General features: G+C 22.3%; 2 protein-coding genes across 2 annotated transcripts; both read left to right on the top strand.

The window, feature by feature from the left end:
- The first annotated feature begins 1,982 nt into the window (after positions 1-1,982).
- Positions 1,983-17,718, top strand: LOC105364499 (glutamyl aminopeptidase). The gene is made up of 14 exons (XM_011502428.1): positions 1,983-2,233; positions 7,621-8,048; positions 8,326-8,473; positions 10,788-11,058; positions 12,257-12,427; positions 13,062-13,159; positions 13,231-13,365; positions 13,679-14,084; positions 14,767-14,894; positions 15,245-15,448; positions 15,864-15,943; positions 16,272-16,420; positions 16,765-16,897; positions 17,270-17,718. Exons 2-14 carry the CDS (start codon positions 7,651-7,653, stop codon positions 17,658-17,660), a joined length of 2,712 nt encoding a protein of 903 aa, XP_011500730.1. The 5' UTR covers positions 1,983-2,233; positions 7,621-7,650; the 3' UTR covers positions 17,661-17,718.
- Positions 17,719-20,007: 2,289 nt separating this feature from the next.
- Positions 20,008-25,981, top strand: glo (heterogeneous nuclear ribonucleoprotein glorund). Its single transcript, XM_011502427.1, has 8 exons — positions 20,008-20,210; positions 20,555-20,817; positions 21,425-21,568; positions 22,584-22,722; positions 23,908-24,086; positions 24,724-24,929; positions 25,329-25,563; positions 25,640-25,981. The coding sequence occupies exons 2-8, from the start codon at positions 20,562-20,564 to the stop codon at positions 25,729-25,731; spliced, it is 1,251 nt and encodes a 416-aa protein (XP_011500729.1). The 5' UTR covers positions 20,008-20,210; positions 20,555-20,561; the 3' UTR covers positions 25,732-25,981.
- Positions 25,982-27,533: the final 1,552 nt, after the last annotated feature.

Below are 27,533 nucleotides of genomic sequence, written 5' to 3'. Positions count from 1 at the left end.
ACCTTTTTAATAAATAAACACAAATGTAACAAATATCTATATTACTTTAATCATAAGTTCAGATATTTTATAACTTATAAATAAAGTATTATTGTTATATAATTTTTAGTATTGTACCTGTAACCTGTTTTTCAAACCTTTGTTTTTTTTTTCGTAACATAATAAAACAAACTAGACGTATTATTTTTAAAACTATATAGTAATTTTGAGTTAAAACACAATTTATTAAATACATATGGCTATTTTATTTTTAGGCAAATAATAATTAGTATAAATTCTATCTGCAGTTATGTATTGTCAATTATTAAATTATTCAGTAACTACAAAAATTCAGAAAGTTCAACTAAAAATAATCTTATCCAATTCAATTGAACAATTCATTGTAAAAATAATACTTTTTAAAAATTCAATAGTATGTGCTACTTTAATACTGATTAATTTTTATTAAATTATATACTTAAATTTAAATTTCATGTGCTATCAGAGATATTTAAGTTTATAAATGAAAAAATAACATTAATTACATATATTTTTTTAAATAAATTTGTTATTGTAAACATAGTAAATAAATACATATTCTATTATAGTACTTAATTTATAAAGTCTAAATTTAATTACTTTTTTTTCTTGCAATAATTCTATCACAAGTTCAGATATCAGATATGTTAAAATATTTAAAAAATTATCGTAAATATCCACTAAAATATGTTCAATTTATTTTTGATTGTATTTAAAGATTGAAAATTATTTTAAATAAAGAAGAACGAAAATTTTCTTTCAAAATTCATAAATTCATAATTTTTAATTTATTTCTATATTTATCAAAGAGTTTCTAAAACATATTTTCAATTATAAAATTATATTAACCTTATATTTACTTATATATATTTACTTTATTTTTTATAAATCTTAAATTTTTGCGTAACAAATTGTTATTATTAAAAATTAAATGAAAAATATATATGAGGAATATTAACGATTATAATGAAAATTAATAGTAGTCATTAATTAATTTTATAAATTAAGTCATTTTATATTTTATTTTATATTTAGTTTTATTCATTCATTTATTCATTCATTTATTTTATAAATAAATTTATAATATTATTATCATAAAATATTGGTTTATTAAAGTGTATTGACATACTTATGTTTGTGTGCGCATGTGGGTGTACGTATGCGCGCGAGTGTGCGTGCGCGTGTATGTGCAAGCGTGACTGCATTAGATTTTTCTAATTAATGTTTTTTTATATTGAAATAATTTGAAGAATCGCAATAAGTTAATTCAATTTTATAATACAAAATTCAAAATAATAATATGATTAATAAGAGTAACGTAATGCTCGAGATCCTTGTTATTGAACAATATTAATTGCGATTTGTAATAATATAAACAAAAAATAAAATAAAATAAAAATAAAAAGTATTCATTCCAGTACATTAGTTACGTACTCTCTTAATTTACAACGAAAAAAAAAATTTTTCTTATATATTTCATACATGGTACTTTAAGTAGTATAGTAATTATAATTTTAACAATCTAAAATTTTCAATATTTAATTCTTGAAAAATAACCAATTATTTTTTTATAAAACATGTATAAATTAGACAATAAAACTTTAATCTTTGAATATTACTTTAAAACACTTTTGTAATATCACTTTTCACAATGAATGAATGATATAACTGAATAGATATCTTGTGTTCAATGTTAAATATTAAAATACTTTATAATTAATGGCGGCACTTCATTATCATGATATTACTGATCATGCGCATACAGTATGTAACCTGGGATGTTAATTTTTTCATTAATTAAACAACTATTTATTATTTTAATTAATTTTTTATATCTATACAGATATATATATATATATATATATATATATATATATATATATATATATATATATATATAATGCGTGATCAATTTTATAACGACGAATAGTACATACTTAACTGATTAAAATAATTATATATATTGAATAATTATTTTAAAATATCGGATAGTCTATAGACTTATTTATTGACTACTTTAAGAACTCGAATATTTTAGCAAATTGACCTTGAACACAAAATTAAATAGTACATTTTATACAATTAGTTGTACAATTGAGACTCGATTTCTGCCTTTGCTAAGCTATCTAAGCATATCTACTGGTTGTGGTTTATGGTTGACACTCTGGGCAATATATTATTGCATACGCATATATAAAATTTGTTTTGAAAATTGGTATGTATTCTGAAACTAATTTACATCTTATACTTTTAACATTAGTTGCGATGATAAATAATTCTGATAATTCGAGTAAAAATAGAATTTTATATTATCATCAAACTAATTATGTATAAAATAAAAGGCATTAAAATACTAAATTATTTTATAGTCAACTATAGTAAAATGTGGAATTTGCATTTAATTAATTAACGCAAGGAATTTTTTTTTAATTTCTCATTAAAATTTTAATTATTTGGATATAATTTATTGTTATATAAAATTATACCAAAATATAGCTATAAATTTAAATATTGAAAAATGTAAAACAATTTTTTGTTGTGAAGTTTATAAAATAAAAAGGACCAGTATGTTGATGTAATAGAATTTTTGTATTGCATGAAAAGTGCATATATAATATAAGAAGAAATCTTCAATTATAAACTGTTATTGATACAATATACAATTATTAATGTCAACAATGAAATATATACTTTTGACTGTTAAAGCTTATATTTATTATTAAATTTTTATTATATTATGTTATTTAAATTTTCATTCATTAGATATAATTTTTTTGTAGATAAAATAAATTATTGTAAAAATAATTAAGATTAATTCTTATAAGCCAATGTAATCGATATAACAAATCTTGTTTTGAAAGACAAATTTGAGTTTTATTTATTATTAATAATATTATTTGTTAATTAAAATTATTATTTTAATAAACATAAACAATTCTAGTTTTAATTACTTTGTTAAGGAACATAAGATAGAGGCCTATAATAGTTTAATAAATTAGATTATGCAATTTTTATAACGCAAATAGAAATAGATATGGATTTCGTTTGAATATGTCATTATTTTATAAATGAATTGTTACTTTTGTATTAAACAATATTAATTTTAAATTCAAACCTTTTTAATTAATACTATTTTGAAAATTTATAACATTTTTATACATCATGGGTATGGAATAATTGATCATGTATAATATTTTAAAATAAGTAAACAAATGTTATTTAATAAGGTTAACTTCTACATTGAAATATGTATAATAACCATGTACAGAAAAATGTGATTTAAATTATGTATTATAAATCTTGCCATATTTATTTTTGTGGTTTATAAGCGCAAATGATTTATAATTTAAGGGTTAGTTAGGATGATTAATTACAAATAGTAGAATTTTGGTAATATAAAGTTGTATTGAAATTCATACCATATTAACGCATTATACATTATATCAATATGTGCAATTATTATATTAATATTTATATTTATTAAGATATTTCATATATAAATTTACTGTATTATTATTTCTTGAAAGTATAAAGTATAAAGTATATTCTTATTTAAATTAACGAATTTTGTGTTCGTTTCTGGAATTTATCTGAAGTTTATCCTAATACGTTTTGTAAATAATTATTAATTGATATATAAGCTTATAATTAAAAAAAATTATTTTAATCCTACATTATAGTTTTAAATAATAAAAATAAGAAAATAAGAAAAAATACATTTTCAGTTTGAAATAGTATATCTGACAGCATATCATTGAACAATTGAGTTATGCCATAAAAATTATTAACCTTAAAAATGTTCACAGTGATATAAATAAAAGTTTTATTAGAAAATAAATATCTAAAAATAAATGTTTAAGTTTGAGTATAACACAATTAAATGATCTGGGATTTTAAACTCATTTCTAACATACCTTTTTTTAAATTATACTACTAAATCTAAAAACTGTTTCATCAATTATTATGTTAACTAATAATAGGCTCAGATATTTCAAATAATCATATATGCAACATGTGGAATTCTATCCAAAATAAAATGATTTTTAATAGATTTCAATAGTAAATAATCAACAATGCTGGTAGTATTTGAAGTTTAGAAAAATCAAAGGTCATAATTAATGTAGTTATGATTAAGATAACTGTACCTTTGAAAAGAATAGCAATCTTAATTTTTACTAAAAACTGGAATTTAGCTTATCCATTATATTTATTATTTTTAATAATTTATATTATATATTCATTATAAATTTGTATAATCATACAATTGTTATAAAGTAACTTAAATGTATTTAATTGATTGAACTATTACAAATTATTTATATATAAATTTAATAATTTGTCTAATAATAAAATGTTGTGTTTTAAATCCTATTTAACATAAAACAAACAAATATATTAAGAAATATGTAAATAAAAGAAAGTATAAAAAAATTACAGTTATATTTACTGCAAAAGTTTTACTAAGTAAATTGTGATGTATTTATCAATTTATATAAGGATCGAGAAAATTGTTTAATTTAAATAATTGTCATAGCATTAAACATAAAAACCAGCTAGCTAAAGCTATCCATCATTTTATTCTTATAAACAAAATTTAAAAACTTGTGATCAGATAATAAAAAAATTTTGAATATTAATATTCAGAACCGTTTTTTTAAATTTCATATCTTTATTGATAGTTATAAAATATATTAACCGAGTAATGATACTACAATTTAGATTTATTCACCATAAATATGGAAATTAATATACATTCTAATTCGAATTACTTAAAAAATGAACAAATCAATAGAATGAAACGCAAACTTATTCTAATGAAATAAAATGTAATAATTAACTTTTATTTTACGAAAAGAATCGAAATGATGCATTTATGTTCAAATAGCTATATTAGCACCTTGTATTTTATTTTTCTAAGTTTTTTTTTATTTATGATTATAATAACGATTACTTTAATGAAATTAGATAACTTGACTCATATGATTATAAAATGGATTAACAATTATTAATTGAAATTTGAACAATTGCTATAAAAGCAAAAAATTATTAATACGATATAAATAAATACAATCCCTTATCATTTATTAACATTTACACATCTAAAAATAGCACCAATTTCTGAAGCAACTATAAATGCAGGTTCATTATATACTACCCATATTGGTTAAAAATATCATTACATATATATATATATATATATATATATAATTACTACAAAGTAATTTGAAAAATTACAAAGATTGCTAAAGAGTTTATTATTCTTCAACTGATTTATGTTTATAGATATTAATAAGCGAATATCATAAGTGCACACTGTAAGAATTTTTATTTGATAGCCGGAATTATCGAATAATTATTTATTTTTAAATGATTTACAATAAGAAGATTTACTATATTTCACTTGAAGCTATGAGTGAAATATATTAGTTTATCATTGAAAATCTCAAAGAAAAACTAATACTTTTTATATTACAAGGCCCAAATCAGTTTGATGCTACTTTTAGTTTGTTTTACATTTCATTACATTGTGTTCTAATTTTGTATGACTCAATATGCTAATTTTTCAATATTAATTTATTATTTATCCTAATTACTACTCACTAATTATTGATTTCATTTATAATTGATTCCTTTTTTCGTTGAAATTTACAATTACTGTTGAAAATTCGGTTAAGTACGTATATGTATGAAAATATTGTCGATAATGTAAATAATCATAAGTGTAATAATCAATAATAAAGATGTGGAGATACTTTACTTTCGTCATCAAGAAGTTATAATATAATGAATAAAAATTTATAAAAATTGTTTTTTCCTCATACAGAGGCAACAGTATGCATATAACAGTCTGTTAGAGTAACCAGTTTAAGCATTTTATAAATAATTACTTATTTGCTAGATTAAAGCAATTTAATATATGAATTATTATTTTTGTATAAATTCTAATTTATTATGTGTATATATGATAATACATGTTATATGATATTATATATATATATATATATATATATATATATGATAATAAATATGATAATACAAAATAATACATGTCACGTATTTGTCTAGTATTTACTTTATTTACTTATTGTATGTCAAGTATTCACATGTAATCTGATTTATGTATGATTATTGTATGCTTAACAAATTGAAGAATTATTATAAATATTATGATTATTTTAATATAAGTGAATTAATTACTTAATAATATTAGATTACGTAGTAAATATATAAGAATTTGGTAATTTTTTCAATTATTGCTATCCATTCTATTATCTAAAAAATTATTTATATCGTTTTATTTATTAATCGTTAAATGTTTATATCCTTTCATTACACAGTACTCTATATATATTTTCTTATTAATACATATAAGATTGATATCTTAAATCTGTAAAATTTAAAGAAATTAAATCAACTAATTAAATTAAATTAATTGAAAGAAATTAAATAAAAAAATAAAGATATAATTTAAATAGAGGCTACTTATAAAAGTAAATTTTTAAACTGTACTATTAACTTTGATGTTACTTTTAGTTTTTGTATATTTCGTTACATTGTTTTCTAATCCTGTATGACTCAATATACTAATTTTTATTGACAATATATTTAAATTAGAGAAAATATTGCAGAAACTATTTAACAATTTCAAGTATTGAAAATGTATTAAGAGCTTTATAATGCCTCGATATAAAATATTATTTCTGTAAAGATTTGTCTTATCACAGGCAATTTTTAGTGAATTTAATATAACTGGCTTACTGCTGCATAATCGCATTTGAGCAATTGCAGAAGTGATTGAAACATAAACCAAAAAAAGTATAAATTATAAATTTGTTTAATGTCTTCATTGAATTAAGAAGACTAAAAAATAATATATAATTGTTAAATATTTTCTATTAATTGTATTTTAGACAATAATCAATCAAAAACTTAATTGGTATATTACGGAACGCTCGTAAGGAAATTTGTTTATTATGCAGTTGCATGATGGATTACATGATGGATACATGAATAACTTTATTATTTAAGAATATGTTCATTGTTATCTCATATAGATTTATTCTATGTATTAAAAAAATTTCATAAAATTACGCGGAAACATGCCAAATCATCCCGTATGGTAAAAATAAATGAAGTAATATTAGAGTTTAGAAAAAGTTGTACAAAAATTTTGTGCATTTACTAATGATGAGTCAAAATTTGTATTACCACGATATTATTTTCGATATAGTATTACACTAATATATATATTTTAGTCCTTTACCTTCCAATTACTGAAATGTTATAGTAATTTTTCATAAATTATCTATCATACGTAGTTATACATTTTGAATATTTTTATAAGTTTCGATCTTTGTGATTTTAATAATATTTAAAAAAATATCTTTTAAAACTTTATAAATGTTGAATTTGTATAGATTATGTAATATATATTATATGATATATAGATGCAAACAATGTAATTTTGAGAATTATTTAAGTTTGTTAACGAAAGACGGTATTTTATTCAATGATAATATTTCCAGCATTATTTATTATTATTTTTTTTTTTTCATTAATGTATATACAAAAGTAAAATATATATCCTTATTTTATTTTCAGATTTAAAAAGACTAACATAAGTATTTAACAATGTCGCATGAAATATCATCATCAGAAGTAGGATTTCGATTATCTCGCGATGTTAAGCCATTTTGTTACGAGCTACAAATGATTCCTGATTTAGAAAATGAGACTTTTGAAGGTAATGTAACAATTAGTATTAAAAACACAGGGACGCCGAAATCTGTGGTATTACATCAAAAAGATCTCAATATAAGCAATGTATCAATAAACTCAACGAGTTCACTAGAGGCAATAAAAATTAAAGAAAGTTATTCGAACAATGAGGATGAAACTTTCACAATTGTTCTAAATGAGGAATTAATCCAAGCAACATATAATATTTTTTTATCATTTTCTGGATCTTTATCAGATAAAATTGTTGGCTTCTATTCTAGTCGGTATAAAGATGAAGAAAATCGAACTAGGTAAACATTATTTATAAATTAGTTTTACTAATTTTAAAAATTTATAATAAATTATATTATGCATCGTATTGAAATAACTATAATTACCAATAAAAATATTGATATTGGCACTTTTAGTTATATCAATTATATCAATGTCATATCAGTATTTAAAATAATTTTACGATAGAAAATTCAATGTTTAATAAATTGCTCATAATACCTAATAATAACTTAATGCTAAATAATTTCGTCATTTAAGAGTAAAAATATATTTCGAAATTATATATCTTTATAGAGTTATCGCTACATCCAAATTTGAACCAACATATGCAAGAAGAGCTTTTCCATGCTTCGACGAACCAGGTTTTAAAGCTGAATTTAGAATACAATTAGTATATCGAAATGACTATAACTACAATACATTATCAAACATGAATATTAAGGTAAAAATAATATCTTATAATAGTTTTACCAATAAATTTGGAATTAAAGATAATGTCAAGTTTTAAATTTGACGAACTTTAATATATTTTTGTTTTGTAAAAAGGAATAATACCCATAAAAATATATACATTAATATTAATTATATTAGATATTTTATTCTAATAAGAAATTATTGTTAAGAATTTACTTTTAAGACTTGACATAAATATTTATAAAATTTCGTTATAATATTAAACATTTTGTATAAAAAAAAAATTATTCATTCATTAATGATAATAAAAAATTAAATAAAAATTCTCACAAGTACATTTTTAAATTATATTGATATTCTTTAAAACTCCAAAAGTGCAATGAAGATTTTATACAAATGTCAATGTCAATAAAAGCCAATATTAACTATTTTGAATACTGCTATTTGAATATATTGTAATATATTATAAATAAAAATATTCATTTATAATTTTTAAAGTCATTTAATATTGAAAAGTTACTTCTGTCTAATAAATAACTTCTCATAAATTTTTATATTATTGTTTTTATAACGTTTCCCATAGCTTGAATTTAATAGTATGTAGTAAATACCTTAATTTATTTGCTTTGCCGTAAAAAATTTATTTATTTAACAATATTAACTTTTTTTATGTTAAACAGTGTATTAATAAAAAAAAATGCAAATTATACTTATATCAAAATAATTAAAAAAATTTCTGTAATGTACTTTGTCTTATTAATTTATAATTTTTTATTTACAAGGTAGTATACAAAATAATTTAATTTAATTTTTGTTATTTTTAAACCGATTTTGACAACATTTTTTCAAAATATTATAATCAATTATGATTCTATATAAGGAAGAATATGTAAAAAAAATAATGATTGAGTATAATTTGACTTGACTTTTTCTTAGTTATTTATTTAATTAATCTTTTCAATCAACTTATCAATAATACATTCAATAATAATAAAGTTTGATAGAAAAATAAAATTAATTAGTAATAACAATGTATTACCCGCTAATCCTTGTATAATGGGATTCCAAGATCAATATGTTTCTTCTTGCTTGTAAGTTTGTTCGACCAAACACAGGAAGCTTATTAACTTAAGGCTTTCCGATACTTACTCGTTAGTTTTCCCCTTCTTAACTATTGATAAGCTGGCGCGAAGACTTTTATTCAATAGCTGATTATTATGCTATTGTGCTTCTGTCTGCCGTTCTACTAATCTTGTACGCTAGTGATCACTGTGCGTGAATTTTTCCAGGTCTCAGAAAACTGTTATAATAGCCATTTTCTCCATTTTCTCCATTTTCTCTTAAATATTCCTTGTTATTTTATTGAGTAACTTGTGCTGTATATATATATATATATATAATTCAAGTAGATCTCATGCTCTCATAAATTTAGAAATAAATTTCTAAGCTTTACATTTGGTTAAATAATGTTTGTTTGACTTTAAAGTATGTAAAAATAATTTAAAAATCACTTTTTTCTAAATAATTGAAATTCTAATAATAATTGAATAATTCTAATAATAAAATAATTGAAAATAAAACGGCCTATAGTTGATGTTACTATATAGTGGCAAAACTGAACTTGTTACTTTTCAAATAATACAAATTAATAATATAAAATTATGTTTTATAATATATTTTTTGAAATAATATTACAATTTGAGATGTATATACGTTAAGAAATAGTTTTTGACGTCCGCTTTTTTTATTAAATATTTTCTTGGTGGCTTCAGAAAGTCAATGTATACTCTATATTATATTATAATTGCTATTATAAGCAATGGCTCAGATTATTGGATGAAATTACGAATTCAACAATAGTAATGAATATTATGTTATAATTGGAAAACTTTGGAAATCTTAATTGCATTCAGCATTTAAATTTTTCTGACTGCGATTCCATTATTTTCATACTATGCATATTTGTATCTATTCATCTTACAATTGCATTAAAACATAAGTATTTTTAATTTTTGAATGATTGAAATTCTAATTTAAAGATATCCCATCGCAATTCATATTATATGTCTTGATATAATATGTATTCCATAAATTTTACTCTATTATCGTATCCCCGATGTATGTCATATATCAAATTTTCAACTTTATGCAATAGGATACTATTAGAGCTTTCATGTACATAAAAAAGATACACACATCAATATTTATATCTAGTATTTATGTAGATAAAATTATATAGATAAAATTTACGATCATAATTACACGTTAAACAGCACGTTGTAGCATTAGATATTAAAATGAACTTCAAATTATACTGTGTTTTAAAGATAATTATATTTTAGGAAATTTTGGTGGATATGCCCGAGCAAGGATTGACGACAGTCAAATTCGAACACACTCCACCAATGCCGACATATTTAGTATGTTTTATCATTAGTGATTTCGTTGCTGTAAGTAAAGTAGCAAATAGGTTGGATGGAAAAGAATTGCACGTTAGCGTCTACACTACAAGAGCGCAAAAGAAAAAGGGTTTATTTGCTCTTGATATAGGTGTTAAGATAATTGAGTATTATATTAATCTCTTCAAAATTGATTATCCACTGCCAAAATTAGGTATTATCTATATGCACATCTTTTTGCTTTCCTATTATTTAAATATGTCATAATCGTGTTATAATATATGTTGCATTTTATATTTTGTAATAAAATATAATTGAGAATATTTTAGAATTATTTTTTCGTTCTTTAAACTAAAAAGTTATATAATTTGTGAGAAATACTTTATTTATTTATTAATTTTGACATTTTTTTATTTTTATACGTGGAAACGAAGTGATACGAGATAACGCAAAAATAATATTCGAAAATTAATATTAGAATAATATTTATTAATAGTATTATTAATTAAAACTAATGTATAAATTAAAAAATTATAGTAATGTACCTTGATAGTAGAAATTACGTTTGTATAGTATTCGAAAATATACGATATATTATATTTGTATTTGTTTATATTAACTGTTAATTTATTTTACTAATATCTATAAAACTATTGTAATAATATCAAAAATATTTATTGATTAAACCGAAAAATATTTCATAAATTTTGATTATTTTGTTTAACGTATTTAATATAATGAAAAAACATATATATATATATATATATATATATATATATATATATATATATGTTTTTTCATTATATGTATAACATTTACAAAAATAAACGTTAAATTATCATTTTTATTGAAATATAACTAAAGAAAATAAAATGAAGAATTAATTTAACTATCCATCAATTTGATGTAAAAATTATAAGTTAAAAAAAATTAATATACAATTCATTGAACGTAAATTATATTACCTTCTTACATTTTTGTACAATATAATGTCTTATTGAAATCACCAATCAAATTATTATACATTTTATTATATTTCATTTCATTATAAATTCATTATAAATTGATTTATTATAAGTACAATAAAGAAACTAGCTATAAAAAAATATCTTTATAATTAGTAATTATTATTAATGTAACAGACAATTAAGTATATGTATTGTGAATTGAAAATACTTTGTTTCTATATCCTTGAACAAAAAAAATTTTTTAAAAAATCGCAAATCTTATCAAAATTTCTTAGATTCTTTGAAATCATTATTATTTAAATGAGAATTAAAAATATAAAATCATAATTTCAAATTAAATTACTTGTTTAATAATACTTGTATTATTACATACATTTAATATGATGAACATAATGTATACAAAATTAAAATTAATTAAAATTTTCATTTCTTTTCTTTCAAAAGATATGGCAGCTATTCCAGATTTCGTATCAGGTGCTATGGAAAATTGGGGACTTGTGACGTTTAGAGAAGCTAGACTTTTGTTCGATGATAAATCAGCATCTACAACAAATAAAGAAGGCATAGTTAAAGTAATTGGACATGAATTTGCACACATGTGGTTTGGTAATTTAGGTAACTATAAATATTTTATTCTACCTTTTTGTATTCATATTGTACGCTGATTATTATTTCGCATTAAGCAATAAATATATTACATTTTATGTTAAATTTTTTTAAAAATCTATTCAATATTCCACTTAATTAAAAAATGTGATATCCAACATAAATGCGATTGTATTTTTATGGTTTATTGGAGCAAAAAGTTTCTACAAAATATTTACACTAAATTTATAAAAATTACAATACAAGATTGTTCTTAAATAAAGTTGAAGAAACAAAGGTTTTATAATAACATTACGCGATAAAAATAAATTTGATGTGTCTGAAATGTTGAAAATCTACCGACATCATTTATGATCATAAATCAACATTTTATGATATCGACATATTATTTTTCACAATTACATGCCCAATACCTAACTTATCCTTAATAGTAATAGAATTATGAACATTAAATTAGGACAGGTAGAATAAGGTTGATAAGCAAAAACAAAACAAAAGAAAAGAAATAAAGAAACAAACAAAAAAGAAAAATACAATAAACGAGGATAAAAATATTTTTAAAAATATTTACTTATAAGAATAAGAATGGATTCTAATAAAAATCCTAATTATTCTTTTATAAAAACTAAATGAAATTTTGTAGTCACAATGGCTTGGTGGGATGATCTATGGCTGAATGAGGGTTTTGCAACATATATGCAATATAAAAGTTCCGATGCAATACTACCCGAATGTAAATTTGTAAGGAATTATATTACTTTTAAACATATTTTTCACATGATATCGTTTATGAGGAATATTTTATTTACCAGTTGGACCATTTTTTAATCGAAGTCTTGCATCCAGCTCTGAAAGCAGATGCTATTTTAAGTTCTCGTCCTATTGTACAAGAAGTTAGCAATCCTGATCAAATTACTGCTATTTTTGACGTTATTTCCTATCAAAAGGTTTATAACTATTACATAATAATTATAATTTTTCAGGCAAAAATTATTTGCCATGGTACAGAATATGATAAATAGTGTTAATTGCTTATTGAATCAAGTATTACCTAAAGAATTAATATCACTAAGAAAACATCAATCCATTAAAAATATTTGTAAAATTGTTTCTTGAAATAATTTGTAGCTACATATTGGAAGTACTAAAAATACTATTCATACGGAAATATTATTGACATAATACAAATTATATTTAATAAAAACTTAATTTATCGTATTAAATGTTTCACGTTTAATAGCGAATTAAATGATTTTTCAGGGTGCATCAATTTTACGCATGTTAGAACATTTTATTAGTTCTGAGATTTTCTATATAGGTATTAAAAACTATTTAGAAAAATTTACAAACGGCAATGCAACGACTACTGATCTTGTTCAAATACTACAGCAAGCATATGATAATTATAATGGCATAAAGACTACAGATAAAATTAATATTGAAGAAATTATGAAAACTTGGACAAAACAAATGGGATATCCAGTCGTTAGTGTTTCCAAACAAAAACTTACATACACTTTGACACAAAAAAGATTTTTATACAATCCTAGTAGTAATCCTTCTGATATTTCAAAATCTAGTTACAAATGGACTATTCCAATTACATATATTACAAATAAAAATTCTTCTCCGACAATAGTATGGTTCGACAAAGATGCTAGCAACTGTAAGTAAATATGTAATTTTCTTAGTTTTTTTCTTTTACACTTTCATTATAACTATTAATAGTTTCCATTTTAATTTATCAATAACTTAACGTATAAGTTCAATTTACCTAAGAAGTTCTCCAATATTCTATCTAAGTTAGATATTTGTTTTCTGTAAAACAATAAACTTACTAAATAATCAAACGAATGGAAATACAGTTGCGTAGCATTTATACTGTATGTATGCTATATACATGCAGTGCATACAAGCATAAATAATACTTAATTGTATTCTCATTTATTATAATTATTTGGTAAGATTATTATTTTATAGTTAATCAAACTGCAATCAAACAGCTATGTATACACCCTTTTTGTTAGATGTTCTATTTGATTTTACAATTTCATTGTTAAACATCTCAACTATATAAAAACATTATGAATCTATTTATAAGCAAATGGAATTTTCGTCATAGTATTTGATTATTAACAGAGCAAATTAATTCGTAAAAACAATAATATGCAATATTTAAATAAATTTAAAAGAAAAATCTAAGCTTTAATCGATTTTCCTTAATATCCTATTAAAGTGCTTAGTTAAACTTAGATACACTTGAGTTGCCTGTTTCACTCGATTTTTTGTATGTTTACAGAAATTAAACTTAATATCATTAATAAATTTATTATAAATATTATTTACAGTGTCAATTAAGTTGGATGAACCAGTCGACTGGATCAAATTTAATGTTAACCAAGTTGGATATTATCGAGTAAATTATAATCAATCTGAATGGGAAAATTTGTTGAATATACTTTTAACGAATCCAGAGGTCAGTATCGTTTTTCAAGTAGTTCAAATTTTTATTAGAATATTTTCTGTTAAAATATGTCCTTAATCAAATCAATTTTATTGACAAGGTAGATGAATGGTTTTTTTTTCAGAAAATTTATTTTGTGTATTTGAAATATTATTTTTATTTTTATAATAAAGGTAAATAATTTCAATGTGAATTTTAATTAATAATTTTAAGTAATTTTAAATAATTTATTATCTATACTATTCTTTTATAGTCAAATAATAATATTATTTACATAAAGTGTTCAAATATTATTTACATAAATTTTTCTAATATGAATTTATAAATTATAAATAAATTGTATATTTTTATTTTTCTTCTAGTATTTTTCTGTTCAAGATAGAACACACCTTCTCGAAGATGCTTTTAGTTTGGCTAATGCAGGAGAGCTTGATTACATTATACCACTGAACATGACACTTTATTTACATAAAGAGAAACACTTTTCTCCATGGGTTGTAGCTGCTAATAAACTAAAAGCTATAGACAAGTTACTATTCTCAACAAAAATTTCAACAGAATTTCGCGTAAGATTCATTATATTACTAATTGTTAAATACACTTTTCATTCTTTTTTGGAAAAAAATGTTTTAATTTAATTTCTTATTGAATTATGCTTTTAAATGATCGATAATTATATTGACTGCTGTTATTGTATTTCGTTGTATAAAGATTTAGTTTCTTAGAAATCTAAATAAATAGCAAATGATGTAAGAAACGTGAATATTTTCAGTTTCATTCGGTAGGAATATTATGAAATACTTTTATTTAGTATATCGCTTTCATCGATTTCAGCATCTAATTATTGTTTTACCTATCTGTGTATAGTCGATTTTTCAGTTTTATGAATTTACATATTGAACATTTCAATGTTTAATACATATGCAATAAACATAATAATTATAATGGCAACTTGTATCTGATGATATTTTTTTATATTAGACATACGTGAGAGATCTGGTGGATAGTACGTATCATGATGTCACTTGGAATATTAATGAAATGGAAGATCACGAAAAATTGTGAGTAAAAGAATATTATAGAATTATACATTGTTTATCATAATTAGTTTTATGTATGATATAATACATATGCATTTACAGATAGAATTATCAAATGATTTTTATAATTTAGAATGAACGGTATCTAATAGAAGTAGAAATTGTTAAATAATACTTTAAATCAAATTTCGTTCTTTCTTTTTTATTATAAAATTTGAATAAAAATCATATTCATATGGAAAAAATTTCAGTAACTTACAACTTGCTTCAATACGGAATACGATTATCTATTACAAATATGGTATTATTAATAGAAAGACTGCTAATATTATTTTGAATTTTATCCCAGAAATTTGAGAAGTTCAATATTGGAACTTACCTGCTCGATTGGCCATGGTGAATGCTTAGAAGATGTTGGCATCATTTTTAAAAACTGGATAAATGATGAAAAAAATAACTATTTACATCCAGATATTCGTGGATACGTCTATTACTATGGTAAAATAGTAAATGTCTGAAATTAATTAATTATTAGTCCTATATTTTAACAATACATATAAATAATTACTTTATTTTTCATCTATCGATTTCAACTCTAAATGAAATTTTTATGAATTAATATTATATAAAACATAATGTAAATAAGTAATTAATAATTGGTTAAATAAACACTTATGCTTAAATTGTTAAATCTCGTGATCTTTACATTTAACTTCGCATCTGTTAATTTGTTTGTAATAAAAATCTTTTTATTTTATACATATATAGCGATCGAATGCAATGTAATTTTAACATATTTATGAAAATTAATTTACGATATTATTATTATTTTATGATGACAGGTATGAACCATATCAATCGTGAAGATAACTGGAATATCATGTTTGAAAGATTTACTAAAGAAACTGATGCTGCCGAAAAAATGAAATTGATGCATGGATTGGCTGGTATTCGCTTGACTGAGGTTTTAAAAAAGTATGAAGTATAACAAGTAGTGCTTTGTCTTTATCAAATTGAATTGAAAGTAATCAAAATTAAAAAAAAAAGCAGTTATAATAATTGAATTTATTTTATAATTATGTTTAAAGTTTTTAAATCTAGCTTCAGTGAGTATTTAATATAACATTTAAAATATGCAATGCATTTGGATTCTAATAGATATTAAAATTAATAATAATAAAAAGTACTAATACAAATTCAATTGAAAACGTAAAATGTAATTATTTTTAATAAATAAATGTATTTTATATTATCTTAATGCAGTTATAAATTAAGAATGAGATTATAATATTATTTTTAATATTTTTATAAAATAAATAATAATATATTTACTATATTTACTTTCAGATATATTAATTTAGCAATGGATGAAAATTACGTACGTACACAGGACGCACTCAATTGCTTAAGTAGTATTTCTATGAATCCTGTTGGATGTTATCTGATATGGGACTGGGTGCGTGAGAACTGGCTTCTTCTTGTTAAGCGTTACACTTTAAATGATCGCTACCTTGGGAAACTATTACCGTTAATTACAATGAGCTTTAGTACTAAAGATAAGTTAAATGAGATGACAGATTTCTTCAAAAAATATCCAGAAGCTGGAGCTGGTAGCAGTTATAGAGCTCAGGCTCTTGAGACAGTAGCTGCAAACATTAAATGGGTAGAAAAGAATAGTGAAAAAATTAGCGAATGGCTTAATCAGGAAAGAAATGTATTTATTAAAAAGTATGTTTAATTATTGTTAAAGAATATTTTATACTGTACTTTTAACCTTTTAATACATAAATACAGGGATACTATTTGCATTTAACTTGCTCTAATTTTTTACCAATTTTTGACAGATAAATATTATTATTTTATAATTAAACAAAATTTGTTTAAAACGATAAACGCAGAAATACATACACAAAGACTATTTTTTATAATTAAAAGTATTAATAACTTTGTTTTAATTATTTATTTCTAACATAAATATTGTATTTATTATAAAATCTTGTAATTATTTGAAAGTTGACTTCATTAGAAATAAGTATAAGACTTGTAAAGTAAACAAGATATGGTTTGTAATATATAATTTCAGATTTCTATGATAATTAACAAAGAAGTAATGGCTTCAAAATAAGAAAAAAATTAAATTTAGAAATAAATGATTTGTTATTCACACAATGCTGATTTTTAAATGTCTAAACATTAAAAGATAATTTTTATATTTTTATATCAAATATTTATGTTGCATTGATGGAAATTGATGGGAGCTTAAATATTATATAGGAAATAATGTACGTATAACAATATGGCATTCAAAGGGAGTTCCATCGGATCATAGACATATTTAATTTCAAGATAACATTTTGAATTAAATAAAAGGGTGTAAAAAAATTTGTCCAGAAAATTTATGTTAAAAACTATCTTGGTACTGATTCACAAAAATGAAAAAATTTATATCAAAGTAGATAAAAATTGTTTAAAGTATTTTATAAGATCATATTGAATGTGTAAAAAAATAATCAAAAACGGAATGATAGCAACAAAATCTTGGAATAGAATTTAATAAAACATCAAAAATCTTATTTATTGCTATCAATATTTATATAAAATTTATAATAAACAACACATGATATACAGATAAACCATGTACCTTGATCAAATCATATAATTTTTTTATTATGTTTTGTTACGTTCATTTTGATTATTATGCTGTCTATTATTATATTAGATTAATATTATTCTATTAATTAAAAAAACAATTTATATTAAAATAATTAAAATTAAATTTCAAGTATTACTTTTCCTTTATATTGTAATATAATAAATTAAAATTTAAAAATGAGCAGTTTAATTTCGTTTATATATATTTTCTAAAATATTTGTCACACTTAAAATAATTAACTATCTAATCAGTCTCCCTTGCTCACTTAAATTATTCAAGTACTACTTTCTCCAGAAATTCTCTCTTCTCTCATAAATTATGAATATTAAAGATTTCATCTGAAACGTGCAGCATAATTTCACTAAATAAAATCCGTTATAAAAATAAGAAACAATTTATTGAAAGCAACGATAATTAATATTGCAATCAAAATTTTTCAGCTTTGATAATATTGTTTTATTAACTATAAAATACATTTTTGTTGTTGTTGATAATAGACAATTACGCAATCGTTATTAGAATACCAAGAAGAAATCTTTGATATCAGATAAAATAATATAGGAGTTCAGTTTTGATCTAATAATAAAACAGTTGCTAGTATTTCTAGATAAGCATATATAGCTACATTTGTAAATATAGATTATAAAATAACAAAATTCATTAGCTTTAATTTATGTAATCGTGATTATTTTTTATTAATATTTTATAAGTCGTTGATTATTATTAAACTGTAAAACGTATTACATTTTTTATTATTTTTATATTATATATTTATTGATTACCATTAGAATGAATGTTGAATATTTCTAAAATTTGTATTTATTCATCTGCTTTATAATTGAGACATTGTTTTTTATTAATAATATAAATATTAATATAGATATTAATTTTTATAAATTAATTTAATTATATTAAATAATGGTTACAATCTTTTATTTTTTAATAAATAACGAAAATAAATTGAAGAATTCGATCAACGAAGCATCGATCGTGTCAACCGACATTTTTATCAATACTTCGTGCAAATATTTGCCGGTTAAGCAAGAGAAAAGAGACAACATAAAACATGCTGTTAATAAACATATGCAACAAATTTACAAGTAATTCTTATTAATCTGTTTGCAGGTATAAAAAGTTTATGAATGTCTGTATTTTTTCTTTGTCAATAAATATAACAAAAGTTGTTTTCGATAGATGAATGTATTATAAATAATAATATATAATATGCTATAGCCCTAAATTTATTATGATCCGTATGTAAAGCAAATAAAATCCTGCTCAATAATGTTCTTTAAAATATTAATTTCTGGATGTATATTCCTCCTGTATATTACCTGCCTTAGACTATTTTTTACCCCATCGGAACTCACTAGGTTTATCACGCAATCATAGTTTGAAATGCAGAATAACGTCATTTCCGATTTCCGAAGTTATTTCTTAGTCTCGGCGCCATTTTATATCAACGAAGTACTGGAAGTTAGAGAAAAAGATTCTGTGCCATCAATAACCTTTGCTTTGCTTATTGATTTTAACAATTAATTAATATACTTTTTTTGTGGAGTTTAATAAAACACCTGGAGACGTAATTTTTTCAAGTTAAATAGTTATAAAATATTGCCTTTTCTATTTAATTAAGTAAGTCGGTTTTGTAGTATAAGATTTGAAAATATTTGTATCAAGAGAGCGTCTGGAAACAGACGCTATTATCGTAGCGATATCGCTTAACGGCTTTGAAATCGTATTAATACTTTGGTATCGCTGTTCATTTTATTTCGTAAAGGATTAAATCGAGTAGATCTTCCACTTGTAATTTAAATTTTATTATTTAACAGTATTTAAATTTTGAAAACACAAGCTTTAATTAAATAAATTATCAATATAACTTCATGCAATCTTGTATACAGTACATTATTAGTTAGTAGTGTTATACACAGTCGATAATTGTGAAATTTTTTTATTACATAGATTCATTATTTTAGATTCACAATGGCAAATGGAAATGATCATGACGAAGAGGGATACGTAGTAAAAGTACGAGGTTTGCCTTGGTCAACGACTGTCGATGAAATTATGAAGTTTTTTGGAGATTGCAGTATTTCTCATGGTAAGGCAGGTATTCATATGACAATGTCTCGAGAAGGCAGACCAAGTGGAGAAGCGTATATTGAAATGGATTCCGAGGAAGATATAGAGAAAGCTTGTAAACGAGATAGAGATCATATGGGCCATCGCTATATTGAAGGTTATTAAATTTATTATTAAATATATAATTACTAAACTATATTCAGTTTTAATGTTCCAATAATAAATAAAAATTTTGTTTTTGTATATTTATCTAATTTACAATTAGATTGTAATTACATAATATTTTGTAAAATAATCTATTTACAATTTATAAAAATTTTTTGTATATATAAATTACTTTTTAATTTCATCTTTTAATATTTTAAATTAATATTTATTTTATTGTTCACATGGTATAATTAAACATGTTAGCTGAATAAAATTTGAAATTTTGTGCATAAATTATTTGATGAATACTTTTTTTTACAAAATTCAGTTGTGTATTTTTTTAATATAATTCTCTTTTAAATATTATCTATTTTATATTTATGAAAAGTTTCGTTGGGATTCAAGTATTTCATTAATTGAATATCGAATAATTTTAATATGAAAATTCTATTTCAGTTCAACTTAAATATATTAATGTATGTATGTGTGTGTGTGTGTGTGTGTGCGTGCGTGCGTGCGTGCGTGCGTGCGTGCGTGCGTGCATGCGTGCGTGTGCGTGTGTGTACTTTTGTAAATAATTTAAAATAATAAATCAAAATAAAATTTTTAAATTACAGTTTTTAAAGCCAAGAGAGGAGAAATGGAATGGGTAATAAAAAGAAGTGGTTTAAATTTAGAAAATGCTATGGACGATGGATGTGTTAGATTAAGAGGTTTACCATTTGGTTGTTCAAAAGAAGAGATTGCACAATTTTTCTCAGGTACTAATCTATATTGTGATTAACGATTTATATTTGATGTACACAAATTATAAGTATATATTATAAAATGTAAATTTGAAAATTAATATAAATTTCATATTTAAATGGCTTGTAAAGTATTCAAACAAATGAAAATTATTTATTTTTATTTTTATTAAGTAAGAGAACAAATACATTTTGTAATTTTTTTTATTGAATTTAAAAGAATTTATTTATTCATATAATATGCATGTTAATGTTGTTGTTTTTATTTATTTTTTTTTTTATTCAATGCAAATATAAATTTACACACCTATGTTTTAATGAAAATTATTTAAAAATTGTAGACTGAAAACGAAGCTAATTTATAATTGTCTTATTAAAATCCTATTTGTACTGTATTTTAGATTTTAAGGAATTTTCACTCTTGTTTTTTTACATGTGATGAATTAATTTTGTCTTTTTATCATTAATCAAGAGGTTGTTAATTTTATAATATTTATGTTGTTTTCAAGCATTATTCAAGTAGTTCAATTTCCAATAAAATTTTTCTTTTTAGTATTCGATTTTTTTCACTATTTTATGTATACTAATTTTGTTTGAACCATTAATTTTTTCAAAAAGAAAATTCTTAACCATACCATCGATTACTAAAAAATGTACGTAATTGTAATTCTCATTTCATACAATGTATAATAACTGCATTTGTCTATCAATATTAATGTAAATTTAAGCCTTAACATTATATTTTAATGTTCGAAGTCCATAGTTTTGTTTTAGTATTATCTTGAAGTCATATGCATGAAATTTTTATATAACAGAGTTATTAATTATATTGCATAAATCTGTTGAAGTATTTTTTCTCTGTACTATCAAAGAATAACTAAAAAATCTTTTTTACGATTTTAATTTGTAAGGGTATTTTAATCATTTTTATCGAATATATAACAAAATAAGATAAAAATTTAAAATGAGAAAAGAAACAAATTTAATGGGCGCTAAGCTGCAATTCGTTGTTTGATTATGTGTGGGTCAGGGTTGGAGATATTGCCGAACGGGATTTCACTACCGACAGACTACACGGGCCGCAGTACTGGGGAAGCTTACGTTCAGTTTGTTAACAAAGATGTTGCGGAGCGCGCTCTGCAGAAACACAAGGAAAAGATAGGACACAGGTGGGGCACTGAGCTCGGTTCGGGTATACTTATGATTTTTTTCTATCATTTTACGATAAACAGTCCTACGCAAGCTTATCGACTTTCCTATGGTTGATAAAGCGGGATGAGTATTTGTTATTTTAAATAGTTTCTTTACAAGGTGCATAAAATTCACAATACATTTATTTTACCTTATTTTATTCGGTATGGTTTGACATGATTTTCTTTTTCACCACGTGTTTGTCAAGTTGAATTACGTATAATTAATTATTTTATTTGTGTGATATATTAATACAAATTTTATATTGCTTCATTTTATTATTTTGAATTTTAAAAATGTAAAGAAACTGTTTGATTGAAATTACATCAAAGAAGAAAAAAAACGAGTCGTATGTAAACAAAGTACTGTTGGCCCGAGCAAAACCAATGGGTAGGGGCTCCGGGCGGGAGGTACCCCTTTACATCGACTTCAATATCCATGGGAGGTGGGTAGGGCTGCCCCGAGGCAATTCACCGTAGAAGGGTGGGCTCTCGGAGGTAGTAAATATCATTGTAATATTTATTTTTATTTTGCAATTGTAAATAAACCATGTTATGTAAAGGAAAATACTAGTTTGCTACTGTATTTAATGCTACTCTTTTCTAATATTTATTTACCTATGATATATAATAATTAATAATCTAAGAAATTTTGTAATAAAATATTTTTTATTGAAAAATTCTTTTTAATAATGAAATGTTAATACACGTGATTCATTTACAATTGCTTAATGTGCAATGAGGTGACGTAGGTATAATAGTAAATATTTATCCACATATATTAATGATAATATATATTATCGATATGAGATAACTTTATAATTAAATGTGATTATAATAAAATGTAAATATATATATATATATATATATATATATATATATATTGAATTATTTAATAAGTTTGCTTACTAATTTATAGTTTAGTTAAATGTTTTGCATTACTAAAAAATAATTAGTTTCTTACTATAACTTGTTGGCTTTTAAAACATTTTTGTTAAAGTTAATATTCTTTTAATATTAATAATATTGTACTCCGTCACCATCATTTATAGATCATTTTCTTTATATTTTATATTAATTTCTTTCTGAGAAATTTATTGCAAGAATAATAAACTATCGCACATAATTATTGTTATTAATACATCTATTAATAATGACCAACAGATACATTGAAATCTTCAGAAGTAGTTTATCAGAAGTTCGAGCTAGTATTGGACTCAAAATGCGTGGTGGTCCAATGGGTGGATTTAATCAAAGACCTGCTCCATATGATCGTGGAAGTAGGTTTGGTGGGATGAATCGTTTCAACAATAATGCAAGAGGAAATAGAGGAGGAAATAGAGGTTAGATTTATTTAACTTTATATCCTAATGTACAATTATATACTTTAAAACAATATATTATTTATATCATTAAAATGCAAACTTAAAAACTTAAATATTTTTAGTACACCGATTATTAATTGGAACATTTTTTCAATAATGAAATTTAAGTTGCAAATGCTGTCTTGTGAAGATGTGACATTCACAATCATTGATTTTACATGTGTTACAACTCAGCACACCTACAGCATTCACAAATAGATATTTTTATATTTGTCATGTGGCTCGTAAGCACATATGATATTTTATTTAAAGCATAATTGAAACTAACAACTAATTCAAATAATTATTTTTCTAGAAATTAATTTTTCTGTATATAAAATACCAGATTGAATGTTATTAAAACTTCTAAACAGTTTTCAAATACAATTGAGCAAATTATTAATTAATAATATATTTTTAATTTTTTGAGTAATTGTTAATTATAATTTATAAATTGTATACCATTGCAACTAATTAAGCATAGGTACATTGATTGTCGTCTTAAATATTTGTAACAATTGCGAATTCTGTATTTGAATGTAATTAAGTTTTTGTTTTAAGTGATTAATATTTATATGTATATTCAAAATAATTTAATAGTAATTTCAAAATTTAGATTTTGACAATGGCCTAGGATGGAATAGCGGTAATAACTTCCAATCACGTGGAAACAATATGGGTGGTGGAATGCGAGGTGGTATGGATATGAAAGGAAGTGGAAATTTCAGGGGTAATGATAACTGGAACAGTAATAATACCGGTGTACACTGTGTGCACATGAGAGGCTTACCTTTTAGAGCAACGGAGCAAGATATAGCTGATGTAAATATTTAAATAAAGATTTAACGTTTATCAGATGCTGTAAAATTTAAATCTTTGCATAAACACATCTTTTTGCTTTATGTTTTATGTATTAATGAAACTGTATTAATTTTTAAACTAATAAGTGAATGTTTGATAATTCTATAGAACATCTTAATATTTACTAAAGATCTTAATATCTACTATGCTTTAGATATAACTAAACAAAAAACGTATTAACCTTAAACAGAAATACTATTCATTTAAAATTAATATAAATATTATCACTAATTAGTTACTCTTATAGGAGTGTTGATTCGTTAATCTAATCAATTAAGTTTTTGATATATTAATTAATAAACATTAATTTTGAAACAAATTTCATTCTTATACTTATTAAATTGTTTTTATTTGTTACAGTTTTTTAGACCCCTTGTACCACTTAATATCAGAATAATTCTTGAGAGTGGAGGAAGAGCTTCTGGTGAGGCTGATGTTGAGTTTGTAACTCACGAAGAAGCATTAAAAGCTATGTCAAAAGATAAAAGTCACATGTCTCACAGATATATTGAACTCTTTTTAAATTCCTCACCTGGTCCTAGTTCAGGTGGAAATTCAAGTGGAATGCTTGGAGGTATCGGAAATTTCTGTGGAGGTATTATATAAATTTTGTTTATTACATTTGTATTGTAAATGATGTTATAAAATTTGCTACTAAATTTTGTTTATAGGTCTTGGTAATAACTTTAGGCCTGGCTATTCTCCAAACAATAGAGGATATGGAAATAGTCAACTCAGTGGTAGCAACTACAATAGTTTTTAATCATTCAACTAGAAATGTTTAATAACAATTCGAAATCACATCATTCATAGACCAGTTTTGGCAACATCATCATGCAATGATAAACTACCAAAATGCGTTCACCTTGCGTTTCATTTTATGATACTTAACAAAATAAACATAAACACTAATTGTAAGGTAAATTTTAGAATGTAAGGTTACAAAACAATTAGTATTATAATTGTGTAACAAAATACATTTTTGCAATTTTGAGTTTATGTTACAAATTTGTAACATGACAATTTTTTAAGTCATCGATAAACACTCTGCTTTTAATTTTTGTAATTGTAGAGAAAAAAACATTTACAATTTATTAGTTTGATTTACAAACAAATAGTATATTTTTTCATAATAATAAAATGATTATCATTAAGATAATTAAATGAAATACATCAAGATTATCATTTTTGAAATAAAATAATGAAAATCATTGAAAGAGATAATATAATGAAATTTACGTAAAATCTATGATCATATTAAAATAAAAACGTTACACAGTTTAAAAAAAAACGTGATTTTGTGTCTTAATATTAATATTTTGAATAAAAAGACACTACTTGTGTACACTCCTGAAAACTATTAATAAATGTTGCTCAAGTAAAGGATGCAATATTAATGTTAAAAGACTTTCCGAATGAATAATAATAAACTTGATATCTGTAAAATAATAAATTTGATATTTTAATTATCCAGTCTAAATTTCCTTTAATTTGTATAAGTGATTTAATTGTATGCTATTTATATAATAAAAATATTGTATTTCAAATATATCATACAAATATTTAATTCTCAAACCTACAATTTAAATAAATATTAGCTAACAAATTACTCCCAAGTTTTTAAGATGTTCTGCACTTTATAATTAAATGAATTCTAAATAAATATTAAAATTTTATTTAATATGGCTCATATTTATAAACTTCCATAACTAAAATAGATATTATTTGTCATTAATATTTTTATCCTTTAAGTTTATGGTCTAAATTATTCAAATGTTTTCTTTACTTTAATAATCAGAAACTTACACAGTATATAAAATATGAATAAAATGTAATATATATGTATATTAATAAAAAAAATTCATTTTTAATATTATTAAATATTTAATAAAAAATTATCTTTAAACACTTATTCGATAAAAAAAATCAAAAGTTTATGAGACGTCAATATATCAATTGTTCAATTTTCTAAAAATTTTATTTTTATTTTTTATAATAAATAATAGTTTGTTTATCACAATTTAAAAATTACATTCAACGTAAACAAAATTTAATGCTTATATTAGAGGGTGAAATTTACTATATAATTTATTATACAAGACATTTATTTTATTGAAAATTAGCCATAAACTGATTTTCTCCTTTCTAAGATTTACTCTTATAATAATAAACTCGTATATCGGACACTACTTGTTTACCGTGATCATCGACAAATGCAAATTTATAATGTTGATAATTAAAAATTTTAATAATCTTTCAATTATAGAAAAGTATATTTATCTTTTGTAATGATTTTTACTTAATGGATTTCGTTATTAAAATTGAGAATGCTATAAAAATAAATTCATCTATGAATTGTAAGGTAAATTTAAATATCTTATTCACAGAATAGTTTATTTAGTAGTAGATTTAATTTAAATTCAATTTTAAACTCGACTTTTGTAAATAAAATTTATAAACTTTAAAATATAATTAATGTCTTGTTGAGTATATTTTTGGATTAATAAGGCATTTTTTGTTATCGTTAAAATTTGTAATTTATGCTTCAAACAATAAATTATTACA

Source organism: Ceratosolen solmsi, unplaced genomic scaffold (assembly GCF_000503995.2).
Source record: "Ceratosolen solmsi marchali unplaced genomic scaffold, CerSol_1.0 scaffold39, whole genome shotgun sequence".
Classification (NCBI taxonomy): Eukaryota; Metazoa; Arthropoda; class Insecta; order Hymenoptera; family Agaonidae; genus Ceratosolen; species Ceratosolen solmsi.
This window is presented reverse-complemented; position numbering and strand designations above follow the sequence as displayed.

Bases quoted from the DNA above. Each gene is read 5' to 3' on its own strand.
- LOC105364499 (XM_011502428.1), top strand. From the start codon at position 7,651: ATGTCGCATGAAATATCATCATCAGAAGTAGGATTTCGATTATCTCGC. The intron at 8,049-8,325 runs GTAAACATTATT...ATATCTTTATAG, and splicing joins GATGAAGAAAATCGAACTAG to AGTTATCGCTACATCCAAAT. The intron at 11,059-12,256 runs GTATTATCTATA...TTCTTTCAAAAG, and splicing joins TTATCCACTGCCAAAATTAG to ATATGGCAGCTATTCCAGAT.
- glo (XM_011502427.1), top strand. From the start codon at position 20,562: ATGGCAAATGGAAATGATCATGACGAAGAGGGATACGTAGTAAAAGTA. The intron at 22,723-23,907 runs GTGGGGCACTGA...AATGACCAACAG, and splicing joins AAGGAAAAGATAGGACACAG to ATACATTGAAATCTTCAGAA. The intron at 24,087-24,723 runs GTTAGATTTATT...TTCAAAATTTAG, and splicing joins AAATAGAGGAGGAAATAGAG to ATTTTGACAATGGCCTAGGA.